This window comes from Apis laboriosa, unplaced genomic scaffold, assembly GCF_014066325.1.
Source record: "Apis laboriosa isolate Shangri-la unplaced genomic scaffold, ASM1406632v1 scaffold5_cov152, whole genome shotgun sequence".
NCBI lineage: Eukaryota > Metazoa > Arthropoda > Insecta > Hymenoptera > Apidae > Apis > Apis laboriosa.
In genome coordinates this window covers 4,422,413-4,445,095 of record NW_025223857.1, presented here as the reverse complement: position 1 = coordinate 4,445,095, position 22,683 = coordinate 4,422,413, and the positions used below count along the sequence as shown (strand labels likewise).

Genomic DNA, 22,683 nt, shown 5'->3' with positions numbered 1-22,683 from the left:
ATTTTAAAATTTATACGATTCGATTGACGTAAGTTTAATCGAAAGGTAATTACCTTCCACTTTGTGTCCATCGACTTCTAGGATCAGTTGACCGACCTCGAGGCCACCGGCCTCGTAAGCTGCCCCATTATCCTGTCAATACGTCGATTGATTAATTAAGCTTCCCGATAATTTCTTTTCGGACTATAAATATTTGCCTCGACATTTTCATTTATTGAAGATTCCTTTCGATTTGCAAGTTTTTGGATTGCAATTTTTTATTGTAAAAATTTTATCAAAATTATTTTTTTTCCTTTCTCTTTGTTACGTTCTACGTTTGAAATTTGAATTATCGAACGAAGGAAGTAAGAAGCAAGTATAATATTTCTTACGTGTATATTGATGATCCTGGGCAGTGGATGTTTGGTATTGGCACCGCCCTCGATGGCAATGCCCAAAATCGACTTGGTCTTCTTCACGGTGATCCTCAGGTTGCCCTGGTGATCGGGGACCACCAACGCGCCGTCCTCTTCCCTTCTTTCAGATATTTCGCTCCTGGTCAATCTCTGAGCGCTGTGATGCCTTCGCGGCGGGCCACCCGCACCCCCAGCACCCGCTGTAGCGCCACCAGAACCACCCTCCTCGAGGAGCTGAGCCTCCTGCATGTCGAAGCTCCGCGAGAGCTTTTGCGCGAGTTCCTGAAACGGGCACAGCTTCGTTTCATTCGGCGGAAATTGAGAACCCGGCCTCGCTTCCGGTCGACCTTGCAGCACCGTGACAGTCTATCCAATATTCCATTTATATTCTTCCTTTGTTTCTTGAAATTTTTTTCTTTTTCCGAATTTCAACGCTTACTTTTGATTCATTAGTAATTTTGATTACGATTATTCCCGAATATTTTACAATAATTATTTGCCATTGAAACGATAACGATTTGTCCAATTTTATTTATATTACACGTGCGTTTTTTAAAATTTAAAAAGAAAAGCGTTTTTTTGAATCACGGTTAACTGTCACGCAGCCCGTCAAAGCCACCTCGAACACGCACGATGACAGCACACAAGAGCTAAGGAGGCTGATGCTGACAAGTTCGTGTGCACGCTGTAGTCGAAGGGAGTCCTGGTAGTCTGTAAAGTTGGTAACACGGCAAGTTTTCACCATTATCTCGACGAGAAACACGTTACCATTACGGGTAATCTACGTATAACGACTGTTATTTTGCGCCTCGAAACATTTCCTGACCACGATTCGTGCGAAGTGTAAGAGTGATAGATACACCTCCATACAATCACGAATAAAAATTTATACAAATGTAATTCGATGCGATACTTTTCAATATCGTTACACATAGGATGAATATCATCTATTCGAAGTTTCACCAAATTCTCTTTTCACATTCCAACTTGCATCGCCTACCGGGTATCTCTTCTCCACAACGGTGCACATCTCTCCCGGTTACCTATATGCAATCGTATCACAACATCGTGACAGGAATAAAAAAAAACAGTATGAATAAAAAATATATATATATATAAAAATAAATATAAATATAATATTTATATTTATATACATGTAGATATATATATATATATATATCGATATAGGTATCACAAGAGTATATTAAAAAATTAAGTTTCATGCTTGCTGATAGGCTGGTAGCAGTTGGGTGTTGGTGGTGCTCGGACAGAGTGGTGGTGGTGGTGGTAGTGGTGGTGTTTTTCGTGCAGTTATATTGATTATATATCGATCGAATCAAATTCTTGTTCTGTCTCTTTTTCAAACAAACATCCGATTGCACGATCATCTTTTTCGTAACGCACGAACGACATCAACGAAATTTCACTTCAATTTTCAATCGTGCGGGGTAAAAAGACGAGAGAGATATCACGAGACGGATGATGACAGAAATGGAATGCCTGACAATCGCAACAGCCTTCCCTCGCCAAACTGGTCGAGTTTCACGAATTTCGAAACTCTCGCGCGAAACTTCTTCATCCTCGTTTGCTCGATTTCCAAAGCGAGCTCCGTATTTTTTTTTCTTTTATTTTTTTCTTTTTTTTTTTTTCCCCTCTCCAGTCGTTTCGAGAATACCTAACCAGTTAATGCTACCTAACTCGACGAGTAATGCCAGAGGGTCAACTCGAGGCGAATGTTAAAGATGTTGGTCGAACGATGGAATTCGGCCTGAAATTCTCGGTTTCGAGAGATGCAGAGAATGTTTGGAAACTCGTCTAATCCGACCGTCTATCGCGCGCGTCAAATTTCCGGCACGCAGATGCAACCGGATCTGTCTAGGTCATGGCCGACAGGCATGGAAATCGAGCGAATTCGCAGCCGAGGTTTCGCGGCCGGCCACTTCCTCGCGCGGAGAAACGCGCGAATCGCGAGCGGTGAAAGTGTTTCGTGATCGAACGCACGTGCGTTTCAATTTCTCTTCCTAACCGCGGCCAAATTCCAGAGTCCTCGAATCGTAATCGAATAATTGACGAAAAGTAACGGTAAATGATAATAGAAGAAATCTTGAGTAATAAATCGTTCGTGCGATAAAAAAAGAAAAAAGAAAATGAATAATTTTAAGTGGAAATTTAGGAGTTGTTGAATTGAAGGACTGAAAAAAAGACTTTTCGACTTTTTCCTTCGAAGAAATAATTAAATATGAAATTATAATAATAATAAGAAGGAAAATGACGCGTGAACGTTCATCTTTGTTGAAACTCTAATCGTTGAAACTCGTCGGATTTTCCGGTTCTCTTCCACGTTTGGTGAAAACTTCTCTCTACGCTTTCTCTATTGATTTACCGTCGTCTATTACCTATTTTCTATTACCGATCGAGGCTTTCTTCCTATGTTGCGGATTCTATCGACCGTCTACGATCACGTTTCTAATTCTTCTAATTTACGAGTCTCTATAACACTTCGGGATCGGGATGAAACGAATAATGATATCTATGTATAGGTGTGCTATCTCTACGTTCCGTTTGGGTTTGAATTAATTTGAGAATAAAATCTTTGAGAGTAGCTCTCGAGAGTTATTTTTTTCGCAAGTGCGTTTTGAATAACGAGAGTTCGAGAGTTGCGAAAAATTTTTTACTCTCAAATTACTCTTTTATTTATCCTTTGTATGTACGAAGGTAATCTCGATTATCGCTAATACTGTATTTTTGATGTGAGTAAAGTGATCGTGCATGCCAAGACATCTATATAAAAAATACACTTTGACATATGTTCAAAACTGTATATATAATTATATCGTGTTGTTTAATACAATGTTATAATTATATATACGTTGCATAGATATTACAGTAGTCGTGCGTTGAATATATAAGTTAAGGACAAATCGAAAGTAGCATGTGCAAGACATCTAAGAAAAAACACGTACACACCTATCGCTATTTCGACTAAATTCGCTAACTCTCTAAGAGCAGAAAAAGGAAAATTGAAATTTTGGTGAAAAATAGGAAAAGAGAAACAAGTAAAAAAATAGTAACAAATAGATAAATAGTGAGAAATATTATATATAAAATATTATATAGAGAGAGGGAAAATATAAAAGAAAGGCTAATTTGGGAGAAAGAAGTTCATGCCAAAGGGGATGGTCATATTCCATGATTTGAAATTAGATGACGAAATTAAGATATAACTTTTACATTTGGATGGATATCGAATATGATTTTACTTATTTATATACTCTTTATAAAATAAAAGAATTTTCTACAAATTATTTTTTTAAATACGGTGATATACTTGGTTTAAAATTAAAATTATAAGAATTCTCAATTGGAAAGTTCTATGTTGGAAATTTCTATTTAATACTACTATCTCTACTAATTAATGTTTCATCTAATTTACTCTCTTATCTATTAATTATTAATTTTCTGATGAATAATATTTCGCTATTGATCTAAAATGAACTCTGAAGCAACGAGATGCTACTAATGATTAAATGAATACTGTGATTCTTGACATTTTCGAATTTTCCCAATTTAAGTAAATCTCGTTATCTCGCACGCGATATAAAATTATATTTCAATTTATTCGCGTAGTTTTCAATAAAACATCACTTAAGAAAAATAAATTGAAATAGCGAAACCCAAGAAATAAGAAGAAAATTATTCCCATTTTCTCACATACCGCAAAATTTTAATGACAATTATCGATCATTTATCCCTTCTCGATTTACAAATAATAATTCGCGCGATACTTCGAGTCGCAAAGAAATTTTCGCACAGAATTTTTAAAGAGAAACGATTCGCCTCGATTCTTGCGAAAAAAAAAATAAAAAAATAAAAAGCTTCGAAGGCGTCGAAATTTTGAACGAAAATTTACAAATTTGCATTGCTCGAAGCATTTTAACGCCCCGAGGCTTTTAAAACACTTGAGATTCGTTAAGACAGTCGTTTCAGTTTCAAGGAAACTCGTCGAGAATCTCCGCGCCATCCTTTAAACCGACTCGAAGCTCTTAAATGAGACAATGAGAAGAAAGAAAAAGAGAGAGAGAGAGAGAGAGAGAGAGAGAGAGAGAAGAAAAGGAATTAATTTTTAAAATAAAAGAAAAAGAAGAAAAAAGGAAAGAGGTAAGAAAGACAGGAGAAAAATCGAGGAGGGGAAAAAGAAAGAGATAAAAAAAATATCTGTGCGTAAATAGACACTTTTGTGTGTTTATGGTTCGTTTGATATTAAAACTTACGAGGGGCCTGGCGCCCCAGTACCAGGATTTGACACGTTGCGTCAGCCCACCGAGCAGGTGGGACCTCCAACCACCGAAACCTCCACCACCTCCACCCTCTGAGCTCCTTTCCTCCCTTCCTTCGTCCTCATCCTCCTCCATATCGCGATCCCTTTCCGTTCCGCCTCCGCGTCTCCCATTACCGATCATCTCGGCGTCGCTACCATCGCAACCACCGTCGCTCTCCTGCGTCGCGACGCCGGGAGAAAAAGCCTCGTGTTAGCCCCATCGTCCGTCAAAACGTCTTATTATAGGGTTGCATTTCATTCCCGTCGACGCGAAATTCGACCCGATCGAACCACCCCCCTCGTTTTCCTTGTTTTAGAAGTTCGTTCTGTGTTCTGTGATCTAGGGATCTCTAGGATTCTAGGGAGTTTTCACACTAAGAGGGCAGCACGTTTCTTTTCTGCGTTTCATAGGTATATCTTCTATAATAGAATAGTTTATCGATAACGTTGGTGATTTGACAAGTTACAAGTTGTCGTGGATTGTAGATCTCTCTCATTCGTGATTTTACTTTGAATAATAGTAATTAGATAGTAATTGGTTTACTTGCGACTTGTGAAACTTTACTGATAATATTAGGTTATTATTGTATAAAAAGGATTATTATTGGAAGTTGATATAAAGATTGGAAAGGAATTTTGGGAATTTTGTCTTTTGTGGAGCTATATTATTTTCTAATTATTTTCTAAAATTAAATAAAGATCTAATCTAAACTAAGAATCTTTTCTAACATCGAACTATCTATTTCCAATTTTCTAAAATATTTTCCAATCTTTATCTATTCGCAATCCTCTATTCACATAAAAATTACCAATATTGCATTACGATCAATAACAAAACGAAAATTATTTCAATTATTTCCTTTGAAAATGATAAAGCGCAGATTGGAAAATAGAATCCTAAAAATTAATATTTTTAATCATCAAATATAAAATTCTAAAAAATTATTCATTCTTAAAATTTAATTTTCCTTGTCAAACAGATTCTTCCACCATTATCTATCAACCCTTTCGAGACGAATTTCGATCGCAACAATGCAAAAATAGATCGATTCAAGATATATCTAATTTCCAACAACAATAATTCCAAATTTAATTCTTTCGAGATGTTCTGCTGGTCTCGAAAGGGTTAAATCCCATCTCGTGCAATGATAACGTGCACACTATTCCACGATTCCGTTATCCGCTATTAATCCTGGGCAATGAAGCCGAGATCGATTTATATCGTAATCGCTCGCGCCGGTGTACGATTTCACGGGGTGGCGTGAAAAATACCCCCGTGGTCCGTGGACGAGCGCGGTAATCATCATTATCGCGTCACCATCGCGGTAATCCAAGCCATTCCCATCCAATACTAGGGCCGAGATAGTACACGTGGAACGTGTACGCGGTCGTGGAACGGAGAGGAAAATTCTTGTTCCGTGGCAGACCTTCGATAATTCCAAGATTACAGGGAAATCGGCGCGCGATCACAGTCATAAGTGATTTCAAGGTTCCTCGTGTTGGAACGTAGACAACTACGTTCACTGATTGCACGGATCGAGCATCACCTTTCTTAACTTCTACTTATCTTTCTTTCAGATTAATCTGTGCGGTGAGATGAATGGAAAGTTTGTTGGAAGATACGGAGAGGTTTGTTTGAGGATGTTCGAGGTCTTTGTGTTTTGAATTATGCTGTTGTTATTTTTTTTTTTTTATAATTGAATGTTTGAGCTCTTCGTGATTATTTGCCATAAACATTTTTAATTTTCCATCCAAGATTATAATATATTGTTATTATTCACGAATCCTGAGCTTTCCTCGTCTTAAAAAAAAAAAAAAATGACTTTTAATTTGTAATAATTAGTAAAATGAAATTTTAACGAAATAATATCTACACTTTCGAATTATTATTCATAAAATCTTGGAAATTTATATCGAGAGATTCCCACGATATAGATAGAAAACTAAACGAATACAAAATCTTATCTCTGTTATTTCCTGTATTTATCTCTCTTCCCATAAACTTACATCATTGCATTTTCCATTCATTCCTAAAAATAATTCTTCGTTAAAAACTAAAAAAAACTTCTATCGTCAAAAAAAAAACTCACCACAAAAAGAGACCCTGTATCACTGTAACGAGCATTCCAACTTGCAAAAATTTTATCTCCCCTAAAATCACCAGATCCAATTCACGCGAAATCTCATCTCACGACTCTCATCCGGTCCACTGTTATAACAGGAAACCCGCTATATTAATTCCCTCCAATCGCGCAAACACGAAAGGAGGAGCATCGCGTCGAATCCCAATTGTTCCCCGTGCATTTCTCGGCTGTGCGTTCGATTGTTCGAGGCAATTAGAACAGGTGTCCGCAATTAGCGGCGTTGAGAAGTCTTCGAAGCGCGAAGGGCCGCGTTTCGCGGAAAATCTCTTAGCGGCCGAGGAACTCGCGTAATTACCGGCCGCCAATTAATCGTAATTAACCGAGGACAAGGATCGCCATCGAGCATTTCCATTACCGTGGAACGTCGCCAACTATCTAACGGGACCCAGTGAGCGTAATTCGTCCTTATACCGTGATTTTGATAAAATAATTCTTGCTAGATATATATATCGTCGAGTAGCATATAATAACGTTGCAAGAATCTTTAATTACGGTTGATGAATTACGTGATGAAAGAACGAAAAAGCAAATACATCGAGCGATTCTCGTTGAACCTTTAAAACTTACGTTTTAACTCTCTTATTTCGATAATTCGAAATTTCATCGTTTTCTTTTGTAACTGGAGAACTCACTATATAATAAACATCTTTATATTATATGGAAACTCGAATTGGTACGACATAGACGATAAAACAAGTGGTACAAATAGATCTTCACATATCTTTCAAATATACTTTCCATTTCTTTGGAAATTCTACTTGGAAATCGCGCAAAAATATTGTATCGTGTTATTAGCAGATTTCCATTGCCTTCGTACATATATACGCTGTATATAGTGAAACTCAAATCCTCGATAGATCTCGTCGAGAGCGGATAGATCGATATTGATCGTTGACCCAGATCGGGAAATCGGTTGAAGATGGGCGTCGCCTATCCTCGTGGAGCCTCGTTTTCGGCCTGCCTCGTCTTCACTTGTATGTAACGGAGTCGAAAACTTTCTCCGGCAGTGACCCATTATCGGCCAGCCATTATTATCGCTGTTTCACGCAGTAGTCGGTCGGTTAAGGTTAGTGGGTAACCGCGGTTGTTGAATTACGAGCTGGATGTCGCCATAGAACAAGAGTCGAGTTTTTCAGAGTGGAACGATATCTTCGTGGAACCCGGTGGAAATCCGCTCTTTTTGCGGATATAACTTTATCCACCATTAAAAGATAAACACTGTGGCGCGGGTGTTGCAATCCGCGTTGCGATCTTCGGTGTCGATATATCGACCTCTTGGCTTCGAGAGCCGAGTATCGATTCCTCGATTAGATGGATTTTGCACGTGGGTGGTGTTTGAAAACTATTATCATCCAGGGATTTTGCGCAACGCTCTCTCGTCGGATTTTTAGGTTTCTTTTAGATGTTCGTGAAAATATTCGTGGAAATAAATTGCAATTTTTTTTAAATATTTAGGGCAGACATCGAATTATTATTTAATAGAGGTGTAAGTTTAGTTTAATGCAGAAATTTATGTTGCATTATAATTGGATGTGTGGTAATTTTTAAGAGAATTTTATGCGAGTGTATATAATAATTCGTCAGCAAAATAGGAATTTTCTGAATTGTTGAATTTATTATTTCCTTATTGGATCAATAATTTTTTAAGGCTCGAGAATCGAGATTATATTTTTCTATATGGTTCTGAAGATTCATGGAAAGAAAAAAATAAAATAATCTAATGTTTGCAGTAACGAATATTTGTTTCTTGTCTCCAAACATATGTGCATCATATGATTGCGCAGACAATTATGTAAATTGCAATAGTTGTGTAACTATCGCGCAATTATAGATATTGTAAAAAACCTCGTGACATTAAGATGATGCGTTAACTGCAATTATTGCGATCATCTTTTGCGCTTTTTATCGGTAAACAAAACAATAAAAAGTTTTAAATTCCTTTTATCTATATCTCCAATAGCATTTCGATATCTTCCAATGCTCGATCATTCTGTTATTTATTTAATCCCATTATTTGCACAACTTTGTATCAACTTCTCGTGTTAACATACATTCAACAGAAAAGTTGACAATCAACCCCAAAACTAATCGTGTTTGCACGGTTTCGCTCCGCCCAATCTATTAAACTCCTCCATTCAATTAAACTCGAGACGCAGCTGGTAAAGTATATAATTAGTCCACAAAGAGTCGTCCACCGATTTCCCAATTAAATCGTCCCGATATCGGCCTTGGTCGAGCAAAGATTAAAATAGCAGAGAATTCTATGTTAAAATATCATCAAATTAAACCTCTCTTCTTAAATATTATTTATATCGGATCGAGCGATGATGTGAAACTGCGATGATTGGATTTCACGATGCAAAATCAATAAGGATTTTCATTAAAATATAATTACTAATAACAAGAGGAAATGTATAGGATAAAAATGTCTGTCGGCAATTGGATACGTTATAAACGCAAAACGTTCGATTCTTTGCTCTATATAATTTTCTCCATATTACTTTTTTTTTCCAAATTCTTCTCGGCGAAATTATTCGATCGAAAAATACGATCTCCAGCCGATCATCACGAGATCATACACCATGCTTCACGCTGCGATCCGTAAGGTTTTCATCTCAAGAAGCAAGAAAAACGTAAATCCTTCATCCTAAAAAAAAAAAAGAAAAAAAGGAAAAAAAAACAAAACAAACAACAACAACAAAATATAATTTACTCTCATCCTCTTTGCGCACGATCAACAGTGCACGCATCTCGAACAAACTTCCCTGCACGTGTATTCCTCTCGTTCCTTTTTTCACGGATCGTGGACGCTGACCCACGCGAGTAGTGGCTCGTTATTAATCGCGGCTCTGCATATACACAGTGAGTCATCGAAGGGCTCGCCTCTCGTAAAGGTAGCCGCAGGGCAAATAGGAGGATGATCCGTGGATCGAACCGGTTCGAAGATAAGGAGAGATAACCGAGAGGCGGCTCGACGCATGAGAAATCGATCAAGAAACGAGCCTGCTCCAATTTTGCTTCGCGGCCGCAACTTTTTCCCGCCTCTCGCTCCTCCTTTGAACCGAGCTGACAATCATGGACCGACGTATAATAAATTCTCCGCCACTTAAGTCATAAATGCGTTCTTCTTGCTCGAAAAAAAGAAAAAAAAAGAAAAGAAAAGAAGAGAAGAGAAGAGTATTATACCACCGATCGATTTATTTATTTGATTTTATTGCGTACGATATTTGTTCGCATTTGTTGGAACACTCTGATCGTAAATGGCGGTCGGAAGATGATCTTTTCCTTTTCTTTTTGCGCGTGGAAAAACCAGATGCCAGTTCCGTTTTATTTATTTGGTTTTATCGATGTTTGATTGGATTTGTTGGAGGAGGTGATACCTTTTAAATCGTTGGATCGAGTTTTCTGCTCGGATCAGAATTAATTGTTAATAACGACTTTTTATTAATAGATATGTGCGAAGAGAGTTATTAATTATTTTGAAACTGAAAAAGAAGAAATATTAGTTTTCAGTTTGTACAAGAAATAAATAAGATCGAAGTTGAAAATGAACAAGCACGTATAAAAAAAAAAAAAAAAAATAGGAATCTAACTTAAAGTATAAGTGTAGAAATGAAAATGACTGCAAAACCAGATATAATGAATATTTCACGAAATAATACAAGAAAATATACAAATAAAAACATAATTTATGATATAAATATAAAAACGAAACGAATATGAAATAACTGGAAAACCACTGTAAAGAACGTTTCACAGAGAGAGAGAGAGAGAGAGAGAGAGAGAGAGAGAGAGAAGAGAGAGTACCAATTGATTAAATAGATTAACTTATAAATAAACATTGTTGAACACCAATAAATATCGAACATCAATTAGCATCAGAGTTTCTAATCTCGATAAGATATTTACGATCAGACAATGTCTTAATTTCACATTTGCTCGATCTTAATCTTTATTTATAATCATTTATCTATGAAATAAATCCTTTCATTCTCCTTCCCTCGATATTTCCAAGGTGTGCGCTTCTTTCATCATAAACCACTTTCCAATTTTTTCTTTCCTCTCTCTCACAAATTCTCAAGGTAATTTTCATTTGAACGAACTCTTAACGGATATCCAGGTTAAAAGAAGAAAAAAAAAAGCAGCAGCTAGATTACCAATTAACGGAATATCCGATTAAGATCCAGTCGCGAAGTTCTCCAAGAAAGGTTCCTTCGTCGAAAACGAAGTACCGTTCGGTTGGCCCGCCGATTCTGAGTAATTCTAATCGATCGGTTGCAATGATTTGCACACGGAAGAAAACTACTTGGAAGGTTTACAATGCTGCCTTGCTAAAGAGCAAACAAAAAAATTGCGGTTTCTCTTCGAAGAGAATTTACCGATTCTTGTTTGACGTACCGCTCATTAGCATTCATGACGACTGTTCCGTGAAAATGAAGATTTCGCTGAAGCGATGTTGAATTATCTTTACTGCATATGTACGTTATTTATTTAGTCCGTTAGAATTCGTAAATAGAAAATCTTTGTGGATAAAAATTCGAGAGAAATACGTTCACGGAAAATAAAATCACGATCATATTTTATTTTTCATCTCTCCTCTTGTTTCTTTCTCGCAAAAACTATACATAAAAATTATAATTTAAAATTAGTCGGATAGCCAAGTTGATGTCATCGTTAATTAATGTAATAATTTACAATCATTTTATATTTCTGAGAAAACTGTGAACACGTAAGATATTTCTCGTGTGCAAATTACAAATAAATTTCATATTAGAATCGTGAATCAACAGGATATTATTATAAACATTAATTTTTTATAGTCCATTCTATATTAACCATATTGATCGAAATTAGTCTCGTAAGGAACGTTCCTTAATTGCCACTCCTGTAGAGAGAGTAGAAATCCTGTAGAGAGCGTCTCTTCTCGTAATAAAAATTCGCTAATTAGAACAGGGCCAAGCGGAATCAAGTTTCCTCCCTCGAGAATATCCTCTTCCCTCAATTAGCAAACAAACATCGCGCGAAGAAATCCCGTTTTCCTCCATTTTTTCGCGATAAATCTTCTCCACCACGCATTACCGACCGAGCAGGTCTAGACAGGGCAAAAAGTATACCGTAAGGGGCACGGACGGAGTTTATGAAACGTTCACCACGCCGTTGAACACGCCGGATGGCAGTCAACCACCTCATCATCCCCTTTGTTCGCCGCCGCTCCTGTGCGTTATCATCATCCTCGTGCTTCCTGCAAAGAGATCGACGCTTCCACTCATCGTCGTACACGTAACCCGTATCCGAGGCTCGCCAGACAACATGGCAACGTTGTAAAACCCATTCTTCTCCCTCCCCTCTCTCTCACCTGTTACCTGTCTCCGCCCTCCCCGCCGTCCCAACACCTACGCCCCTCTCTGTTTTACCGATGGGAAACATACGATCCTCCTCGTCCAACGTTCGCTTGTGGACGATCAGGTAAACGTAAACCCAGGCCTCCCGTACCGTCACTTCACGCTCGGTTCTTGAATCAGTCGAGGCAACGCCGTCGAGACGAGTGTTGCTTCCTCTTTCCTTCGATCGATCGATCGCGATCGCGGATTCATTTCGGACGTATTTCGTCTTTGGCTGGAATTTTTTATTTTTTTCTTTTCTTCGAAGTTTTCGAGGTGATTTCACCCGTGACACGAAAGAATCATCTGGCTTAGCTGGGACGATCCGAAAAGATTTCGAGGTAAGTCTTTGGGAATTATTGGTTTTTGGATTTTGGTTCTTCCAACTCTGATTTTGATGAATGATTACTTGGAAAGGAGAATTAGGATTAATTATTAAGAAAGGAATTGTGAAAAGGTTTGGAATATTTTTAGCTTTGCGAATAAAGTTTTTTTGGTTGCAAAGACTTGTTAATATAAAGAGATTATTTTTAAAAAGTGTCAAAAAGTGAGCCTTTTGATTTTTGTAGAAGACTGTAAAAGACATGTAGACTTTTATATCTTTGATGGCTTAAAATTTTTGAACAATCATTTTGAAATAAAATTTACAAACTGCTATTTTTTTTTTTTTTTTGAGCACTTATTCACATGCAAATAATTCAAGCTGCTTTATTATACAACTTTATGATGTAACAATCATCTTCGATCCTTTTATTTTTAAACTCATTTGTGATGCACATTCTAATATCGAATTTTCGTGAAGACGTTTAAAAGTCAGAAGATATATCAATAAAAAATTTCGAATAAATCAAAGACATCTCTGTCATTGAAACTCTATCGTCGTGTTATAAAAAAAAAGGAAAAAACCGCAAGCTATTTGCACCTCGTCGTCGCTAATCAGCAAGAAGATATCGATGATCGTTATCATCGATCCGGTTCTCGCGCGAATCGGTGATCAATCGATTTCGTAACACATAACACGCGTCGACGATCGTCGTGAATTTCGAGTTATGCATAATTAGCACGTTTAACAAGGCTGCCACGATCTAGGTGAATCGAATCTTTTCTTGTGAAACATTCATGTTTGCTTTTGCGCAGCAAAAATCGTTAGCTCGGCTACTTTCGACGCGGTTTTTCCTTTTCTCCTGTCGGTTTTAATTGGCAAACACCGAAATGGAAAAGATTTCTTCGATTTCTAATTGAGCGAGAATTATTCATTTCCAAAAAATGTAATGAAAAAATCGATAACGCTTTGTTCATGTAATTTCGCGAATTATTATTTATTTAGAATGCTATTTTGACGAAGAAAATTCTCGAGTATTACTTTTTTTTAATTCGAAAAAAAAAAGAAATGTAATTAAAAGGAAAACGTTTGAAATTAATTATAGTATCCTTCTTCCTTGTAGTAATTTAATGTAAATATATGTAGAGTATAAATTTCTGTTATACAAACAGACGATTTTATAATTTTTTCTTCTGTTTAAATATAAATTTAGAATTTAAAAACAAAAAAAAAAAAACAGAACAATAAATTGCAATTTATAAAATTTGATAATAATTTTTAAGAAAAATTTGCCAATCTACAAGAAAATCTACTTCGAATTATCAGTTCTCAATTATATTAATGAACATCTTATCAAGAGAAAAATAAAATATGAAAAAGTAATTTCTAATCGAATAAAATAATTATCGATATTAGCAAAAGCACACATTTTTCAAGAAAGATCGATTATTTTATCACAGATCTTATCACAGACTCGTTTTCTATATGAATGAACGCCACCAACTATATATCCTCTCGTTTCTCTCAAACCTATCAATGGCTTCCTCCCGAAAAAACTCGCGATCCGATCCTACGGCGTTTCGTTATTAAGAAATCAGGGGTCTGTTTGATCTGAAATCCCGACGCAGCCATGAAGAAATCATTAAAAACTTTACTTGCAATCGTACCAGGTGCGTGCATTATGCGCGTGCAGGTGCACGTGCATCGACTGGTTTGCCTCTTATTACATTTTTCTTCGTTTTTCATTCGTTCGACGTTGATTCGTTTGTTGTTGCCGTTCCGCCGATAAAAATGTCTAATTGCAAGTTCATGTTAGGGGCCGAATGGATTAAATTCTTAATGGAGCTTTTGCAGTTGATCGACGTTTATTTATGTCTGGATGGAAGGTTTATTGGGTGTATTCGTTTCGAAGGATTAGATGTCACGGTGTTTAGATATCGGGATATAGGTGGATCAATGGGGATTAAGATCTCAGATATTAGATGTTGCGGATGATTAATTGTTTTCGAAGTCTGAGGAAAATGGTTTAAAGAGGATTACCTCTGGAGAAGAAAACGTTTCCTTTGGATGAGCTTTCACTAAGCTAAACCTCGAAGATTACGAAACGTCGTTCAATAATGCGCCACTCGAAATTGAAATTGAGTTGTTTCATTTTCAAAATTCGCTAATAAATTCTGTTCCGTTGTAAATTACCCGATTATTTGATGTGTCGATCTTTTCTGAATTACACAATTTTGGGATGGATCTTTCAAATTATTATTTTTTTTTTTTTTTTTTCTATAATCGTATATTACACCCGTGATCTCAAAAATCTTGCATTTAAGGATTGAAATTATAATAAACATCACATTTCATCTAATTCTTTCTTCTTTCCTCTTAACAAATTCTTTTTTTTTTTTCCATCAACTTCATCAACTCTAGAATAAATATCACTTTTTGCAAAATTTCTTCAGACTTTTATCCGCAACTTCTTTCTCTTTCGATAACTAACTTTTCTCCTCGAGTCTTTCTTTCGTCCAACCTCGTTTCACAAAGAAACATTTCCAAAACTTGGAAGCTGAATTTCAATCAAAAACAATCCTCTCGACATCGATCTTTCTCTTGCCACATCGACCTTTGCGCGATCCTTTTTCCACGGTTTCGTTCTGGTATCGTTCCCCGGCTCAAGGCAAAGCGAGTGCGAAAAACGCGCGGGAGAAACGGTGGGACAAACAAAAACCCCCCACGGTTCTCGAGTTGCGAAATCCGTGAGACCAATTGCATTTACTCTCCAGAACAATAACACGCAGAAACCGAGAAGCTTGAGCCATATAGATAACGTGGATGGTATCTTAGCCCTGCTTTGGTATCATTAACCGCGTATGCAATTCCTGGACATTTTCTACGAATATATTTCAGCTTGAAAAATAGACGAGAAAAGGAAAAAAAAAAAAAAAAAAAAGATCTCGAGTGAAATTGAAATCCTTGGTATTCAATACTTTCAATACCTTTTCCGCAATATATATTGAGATTTTTATGTACGTATATATTTGTATTTGACGAGTTGTTGAGAGAGCGAAATTTCTAATTTTTCGTATCTTTTATTTATTCTTTCACTCTTCATCGAATATACCGAGATTCCTTTTTTGTACGTACGGTTGTAGTTGGGAGAATGTAGTTTCTAGTACTTGAAGCTTTCCTAATTGCTTTTTCTATTTATTTATTTTTTATTAAGTTTCTCTATTAGACATACACACATATGTGTATATATATATCTTTCTCTCTATGCATATAATTTTTATTACACGATTTAGTTCAATGGCTGTTGCAAAGGTGGATGTCTTTTTAATTAATTGCTTCTTTCGTTTCTTCGACTTTTTGATTAGATTTTAATGACCCTTCGACTGTTGCTTGAGTACAAGCAACAGTCTATAAAAAGAGTAGTGACGTGTACAATATTATGGTCAATTAGCGGCAGTGAGCAAATTTCTATTTTCGATCGTGTTTGAATATGAAACCGGTAATAAAAAATGACATGCTGAAGTTCGTTAGATCACTCGTCGAAAGTGACAAGAAAATCCGCAAATGAAACTTCAACAAACTTTTACTTTCAGCGTTCGTGTTTTATTATTGTGTAACCAGCGCAATGTGTATGATAGAATATATATATATATATGAATAAAAAAGATCGTATAGAAAGTGTTCGCAATGATTTATAACCATCAGTTACGCTGGTGGAAACAGTCATCCCATGCGTCTTCCTTTTCATAATAACTGAATGAAATATATCTGTGAAAGAATTATAATTAAAACTGCAACAAATAAATCAAAAATAAACAAATAAAAATTAAAAGTAATAATAATGACAACACGTTTTATGGAACGTCGTGAGAAATTCGTTAAAAAAAAAAAATCAAGTATCCTTTAATTGCAATATTCGATAATCGAAAAGTCTCACGAGACCTCGTCTCTGGCCGGTTCGAGCAAGGTTGCCCTCTCGACAACATCTAACTGTTTATTCTATACGGTATCCGGGCACCGAGTGTGGGAATTCATATTTTTAACCGGTTTGATCGTTTCCTATCGCCCCTCGAAATGTTCCTTTCACCGTTTAACGAAACTGCCACCGTGAAATTCGAGCCGAAACCAGGGTCGTCGAATTGCGTGCACCGTAAGCACCATTCAGCGTTCCCTTCGTTACGAAGTCGGCCGACGTGGCCATGAATCTTGCCGCGTACATTATTGCACAATCATTCCTTAAATAACGGATAATTGAAATTTTTAAATATAAACACACGATTATCAAAGTCTTTATCGCATTATCTTACTCTTACTCGAAAGCCAACTTCAGGGTCACCCACACGATCGTTTTAATTCTCGCGGGCGAAGAGAATATAAGATATATAAATTGTTGAAATATCGAACGAAAAATCGTGGATGCAATCGAAATTTAAAAGCATAAAAATAGGATTCCAAATTTAATCTTTTCTCATTCGTTATATCGATCAATCGTGCTTCGTTTAATTCAAAATTCAAAAGTACAATTAAAATTCTCCAAATTTCGGTACTTCGAATTTTGTTTTTATTGTCGACGTAACCTGTACACGAATTTTACGCATCGAAATATTGCAAAACCGGGCACCTTTGCAAATACGGCCAATTTAATGCCGAATATATATGGCGACGTTATATCGCCATTTGTCGTTCCACGTCTCGAGCATCCGCTTTTACGATCGACCGACGATTTCTCGCCGATATTACATCAGAATGATCATTTCCGCGGCAGGATACAGAGATTCAGGGCTTTCCTCGTCCCAGAGCCGCGATTCTATCGACACATAATTCCGCGATGGCTGCGGCTCTTCCAAAGACCGGACGTAAACAAGATCGTAAAATCCGGGTGGATCGGTTTGTTCCACGAACAGTGAATGCAAGTTGCTCGTTCCTCGAACCTTCAATCTTGGGCTCCTTTCAGGAGTATCGTCGTTTAAATAAATTAAATTTCATTCAAGGAAAACTTGTGAACGAAGAAGAGAGAAACTGTTCGATCAGGATCGAGAAATGATCGGTTGTGTTCGACTTTGATATTATCGCTTATCGAGAAAGAAGATCGATCGAAGAGTTTTTAAAGTTTTCCATTTAATAATTTGATATCGAATTTTTGCTCGTAAAAAAAATTGTATAAATAAACACATTTTTTAACACATACCGACAATTTGTAGAAACTCGCGATACTTGAACATTTCCTCCTCTCTTCTTTTTTTCTTTTTCTTTTCTCTTAACTTTCTCTGTTTCTAAAAGTATGGATACCTCGGGAAAAAAGTTGATCGCTGAATACGATCCAATCCTCGCCAGGTGAAAAAGTTCCCGCGAGAAGAATAAACTCGGGAATGTAGGTCGTCGTGAAAAAAGAGAGAGAGAGAGAGAGAGAGAGTGAGAGAGGGGGGGAGGAAGGAAAAATTGACAAAGTTAACTAATGGCGGAGCATTTAAGGTGCTTGATTTTCTGTGTCTGATTACGATTCAGATCATGCTGCTAGAATGTCCAGCCGGCGTGGCCCAGTGACATTCTTCTCTTCTTTGTCACGTAGCTCGAATGACCCATTGCCCTCGACTGGCAATGACCACTGGCGTTCCCGTTTGCTTTTTACCACATCTCCACATCAGCTAAAACACTGCGTCACAAATGCCACGAGCGATTTCCACTCTGGGATCCGTGATGAAGAGAATGAACCGTGGAAGATTCGAAAAAACCGAATCGTGAATTGTTTAGAAAACGCGTTTCCATCCGTCACGTATCTTCCGTATTCTTCGAAATGTTCGAAGATAAGGATAGGCAAATATTGAACGCAACGCGGAACGATAACGGAGGCAAACATAGATGCGATATCGTGGAAATATCGATGGAACTAACGGCGATATATATATATATATATATATACTTTCACTGAAGAAATTGTGCGCTCGTATTATGCCACTTTCTGGAGCGCACGGTTGTTGACGTTACACGCGGGCGGGCGTATTAAGCTGATCCGCGATAAAGATCACAGTGCGACACAGTTGTTAAACGCAAGGCTTCCAAGACTTTCTCTTAAGTTACTTAAACGTAACTAATCGTCGAAATTAGACTCTGTTAAGTTATCTACCGATTTCTCTAAATACGCCCACGTTCGAAGAAAATCGAGAAAAAATCGTATCAAGATAATTCTACAACAAAAATTGTATGCGATAAGAGAAAAGAAGAAATATTAACACTTCCTCTAATTCTTTCGTTCAAGAAATACGAATAATAATTAATTTCTCGTAATGAACACATCGTGTTCACTGGTGTTCACAATTTTACACAGATATCGATCGATATTTCTTCTTTCTCAAAAAATGCATACAGACGCGCGACAATTTGTTATAATAACGAATATTGGCATTTATGTTTAAAGGAGGCACCATCAGAATTAGAAGGATAAAAAGGGGGAGAATCATGGAATCCTGGCTGAGCGACGTGCAACGCGTGAGAATTCCACGGCCGAAATTCGGCAGCGGGAACTCGGTGAGGCGGTCCAATTCCACGGTGCAACACGTGCGGCCGGAAGTGCTCTCGCGGCAGACCCAGGACGTGGCGAAGGCCACCGAGGAGCTACGACAAGCGCTCCAGGACAAGCTCTGATACTAGGTGATCATCGATTGGGGGCCACCGTAAATTGATCGAGCAAACAAACCCGTGTTCGAGGATCATCGTTCAAGGATTTCACGCGCGCCTCGAGTGTACGATACCTCTCTCTCTTTCTCTCTCTCTCTCTCTCTCTCTCTCTCTCTCTCTCTCTTTCTCTCGCCTTCGATAACGAGGACGAATCGTTTATATTCGTGTTATTCCGTGGACAAGTTTCGGGCTCTCTGGATCTCTGGATCCGAAGCTGGCGGCGGCTACTTTTTACTAAAAAAAAAAAAAAAAAAAAAAAGAAAAAAAAAGAACAATGGGACTCGAGGATAAACGTTCTCCGGACGCGTAAGTTCCGGATTTTGTCGAGTGACGATGATGAACTGTGGCTCGAGGGAAGAAGTCGCGTACAGGGGGACGAATCGGGGTGGATGGATGATGGATGAATGTGTTGGATGAACGCTGCTTATTCGAATTTTTGGGTGAATAAATTTCGTAGATGTATTCACAGCGTGTCTCTGCAATGATCGAAGAGTATGTTGTGAAAGAGAGTATAGGTGTAATAATTTTTCTTTTTTGTGTTTTTCGTAATTAATAATATTTTTCTTAACTTTATAAATATGATGACGCGAGAACAATATGAAATATACGTTTTGATATTCTTTGTAATATTTTCTTTTTCTTTTTCTTTTTCTTTGTGTCCAGTTTCTAGTCCAAGTGACAACGGAATTATTAAATTTAGAATATCGTGATGAAGAAGAAAGAGAAATTACATTACGTCGAAACAAGTATACGAGAAAAAAAATTTCGAGAAAGAGACAATGAAATTCGAAACATCCAGCGTTCTATCACGCGCAAAATAGATATTGAAACGTATGCATATGTAGACGAGTCGGTATTAGGAATTAAATTCGTTCCTCTGTAATCCCATATTCGGCGAGATGCCGATTCGCCGATAGTCGCTTTGCGTCATAATTTCCATATCATAAGAACAATGCTTTCTCAATCCTCCCAATTCACTTTTGTAATTTACACGCGCACGGCGTTCACTTCTTTCAAACGGAGACTGACAGATAAGAAAAAAAAAAAAAAAAAAAAAAAANAAAAAAAAAAAAAAAAAAAGAAAGAAAAAAAAAAACACTGTTACTAAAAAGTTACGCAAAGAAATTCATCAATTATTAAACCAATTCCTTCCACTCCTCTCCAAACCCATGATTTTACAACAATCAGATACATCTTCGCAAAGCAAACAGACAAGCACGCCAATTATAAAATATTCAAAGAAGGATCGACTTTTACGACTTTCTCGGGACACACGCAAAGGAAAAAGAAGTTCTCCCCTCGGTCTTCTCCTCCTCAAGGATATCAAGAACCGTCCATACCGCTCGGTCGACGATCTTGCCGTTTCAAGGCCGGCAAAAGTCCATCAACGTTAAAACCGCCACGAAATAGAGACATTTCGCGAGTCGTCTGGATCGTCTGGTATCTGTACAAGGCATGATCGATCGGGGTTGGATAATTAATTCAGGCCTGGAACACCTCCTTCTGGCCTCAGGATCTCGGATACACGGTTTGGAACGTCGATAGACCTGGCGTGATCAACGTCCATAAATCGAGCTCGTTTCCAGGATGGACCCGTGAGAGAAGGTATCGCGGTGGATCATTGGTATTGGCATGGCGGTCAACCTCTCTGGATCCTCCTTTCCATCGATTTCGATCGCGCGAAAAAAGAAAAAAAAAAAAAAAAAAAGAAAAAAGAAAGAAAGAAAGAAAAAGGGAAAGCGAGACAAGCGAGGCTAATGTTAATGGGTTTTAATGGATTTTGTTCGATGCGGTGTGTTCGATCGGTGAATAATAATCGGTCGGTATCTTGGTAGAAATTGTTATAAGGGTATAAAAATAATAAACGAGTGATCGAGAGGTATTGCGAAACGAAAATTATATCGTCGGAATGGTCGTGTGGAGAAGAATGGGGTATAAAGTTGATACAACAGAAGGAATTGAGAGAGGATTATAGTTCAACTTTTTTTGAGGAGATTAATGATTATAGGGGTAAAGTAGCGGGTAGTTGGTTAGCGGGGGAAATGAATCGTAAACGAGATGCGAGATTTTACGACGGATAAAATCGTTGGAATAATGCTTACGCTGCGAGAAAGAAAAATTTCTGTTGTTTCCCGTCGAGGAAAGGATAGCGCGGGATGAGAAGCTAAACGCTTCTAATCGAAGTGTGCGGTTTGTTCGTTTGAAGCAGTCGCGACCTGGTGACTAATTAGGGTGGCTCGTTACTCGAAGCAGTTCCTTAATTGGTCGATTCTTGCGGGACGACAATCGAGTTAACGGTTTCTCGTTCATTTAAATGCCGCGGTTCATTGACTCTTGCCAATCGTCGCTGTCCGATCGGAAATGAAATTTAGCGGGACGAAAAGAATATGGAACAGTTGAAGCAAAGAAAAAGTTATTGCGAATAAAATGTAAAACGTATAGAAATTTGAAGATAAATACATTGGTAAGAATAAACGATAATAATTTCATTTAAAGATTTAACAACAAATAAAATCATCTTGCATAGATTCTTAACCCTTACGACTCCCATCACACTTCTTACACTCCAAACTAGACTCGACACGTTATACAAGCAGTTTCTTAAATAATTTAAAATGTTTTTCTTTTTTCTTTCAAATACTTTGTAATACTTTACACAGTATTTTAGACCCTCTTTTTAGATCCTTTTTGTAAATGAATTAAGAAGTTGTCGCTAAAGAAAAAGAAAAAAAATGAAAGAGTGCAAAGGGTTAATAGAGAATACATACAATGTTTAATCGGAACAGAATTTCTCTAAAATATGACGAGATGGATCATCGCTATTCTTTCAAATTTCACTATTGTTTTTCAACCAAGATAACTCGATCGTTAGGTTTGAATAATTCTCGAGGAGAAATTTCACCGTTGTCTCAATTATCCATTTGTTCTGCTCTCGTGCGCATCGCGTGTGCATCCTGTACCCTCCTTTTCTTGACATTATCACGCGCAAAATACTGGCAGCCATTAACGCGAGACAATTGCGCAGTAATACCGCAGGCGGTTCATAATCTGGCAATTCTACTCCTCGTACTTGAACGAATTCTATATAGTTGCTATAGGGCACAACAGAATTGTTAATACGTCTGATATACACGTACTCTGCCAAGGAAATAATAGGTAGGATGATATTAATTTTGAGCAAAACGCTTCGTGCCTTGGAGAACAAAAGATGGGAATGAACACGTTGAAATCTCTCGTTTGTACTTGCTCAGGATTCGTGAAACATATATTCATATATTTTCTACGTGATATTATTACAAGAGGGAAATTTAATCAAAATTTTACAATTGTACAATACAATTGTATCTGAATACGTATTTTAAAACTCGAAAGAATTAAAATTTCGTTTGTATAATATCATTTTATCAAAGAAAAATTTAGAAATTTAAATCAATTAATTTTCTAAACT

At 37.2% G+C, this 22,683-nt stretch overlaps 1 protein-coding gene across 1 annotated transcript in view; it reads right to left on the bottom strand.

Moving 5' to 3' along the window:
- The window catches only part of LOC122718187 (whirlin), a 96,273-nt gene that overhangs the window by 7,277 nt on the left and 66,313 nt on the right, over positions 1 to 22,683 (bottom strand). Inside the window, 3 exon segments of the mRNA XM_043943013.1 lie at positions 54 to 132; positions 372 to 677; positions 4,667 to 4,891. Coding sequence (XP_043798948.1) covers positions 54 to 132; positions 372 to 677; positions 4,667 to 4,891 — 610 coding nt within the window.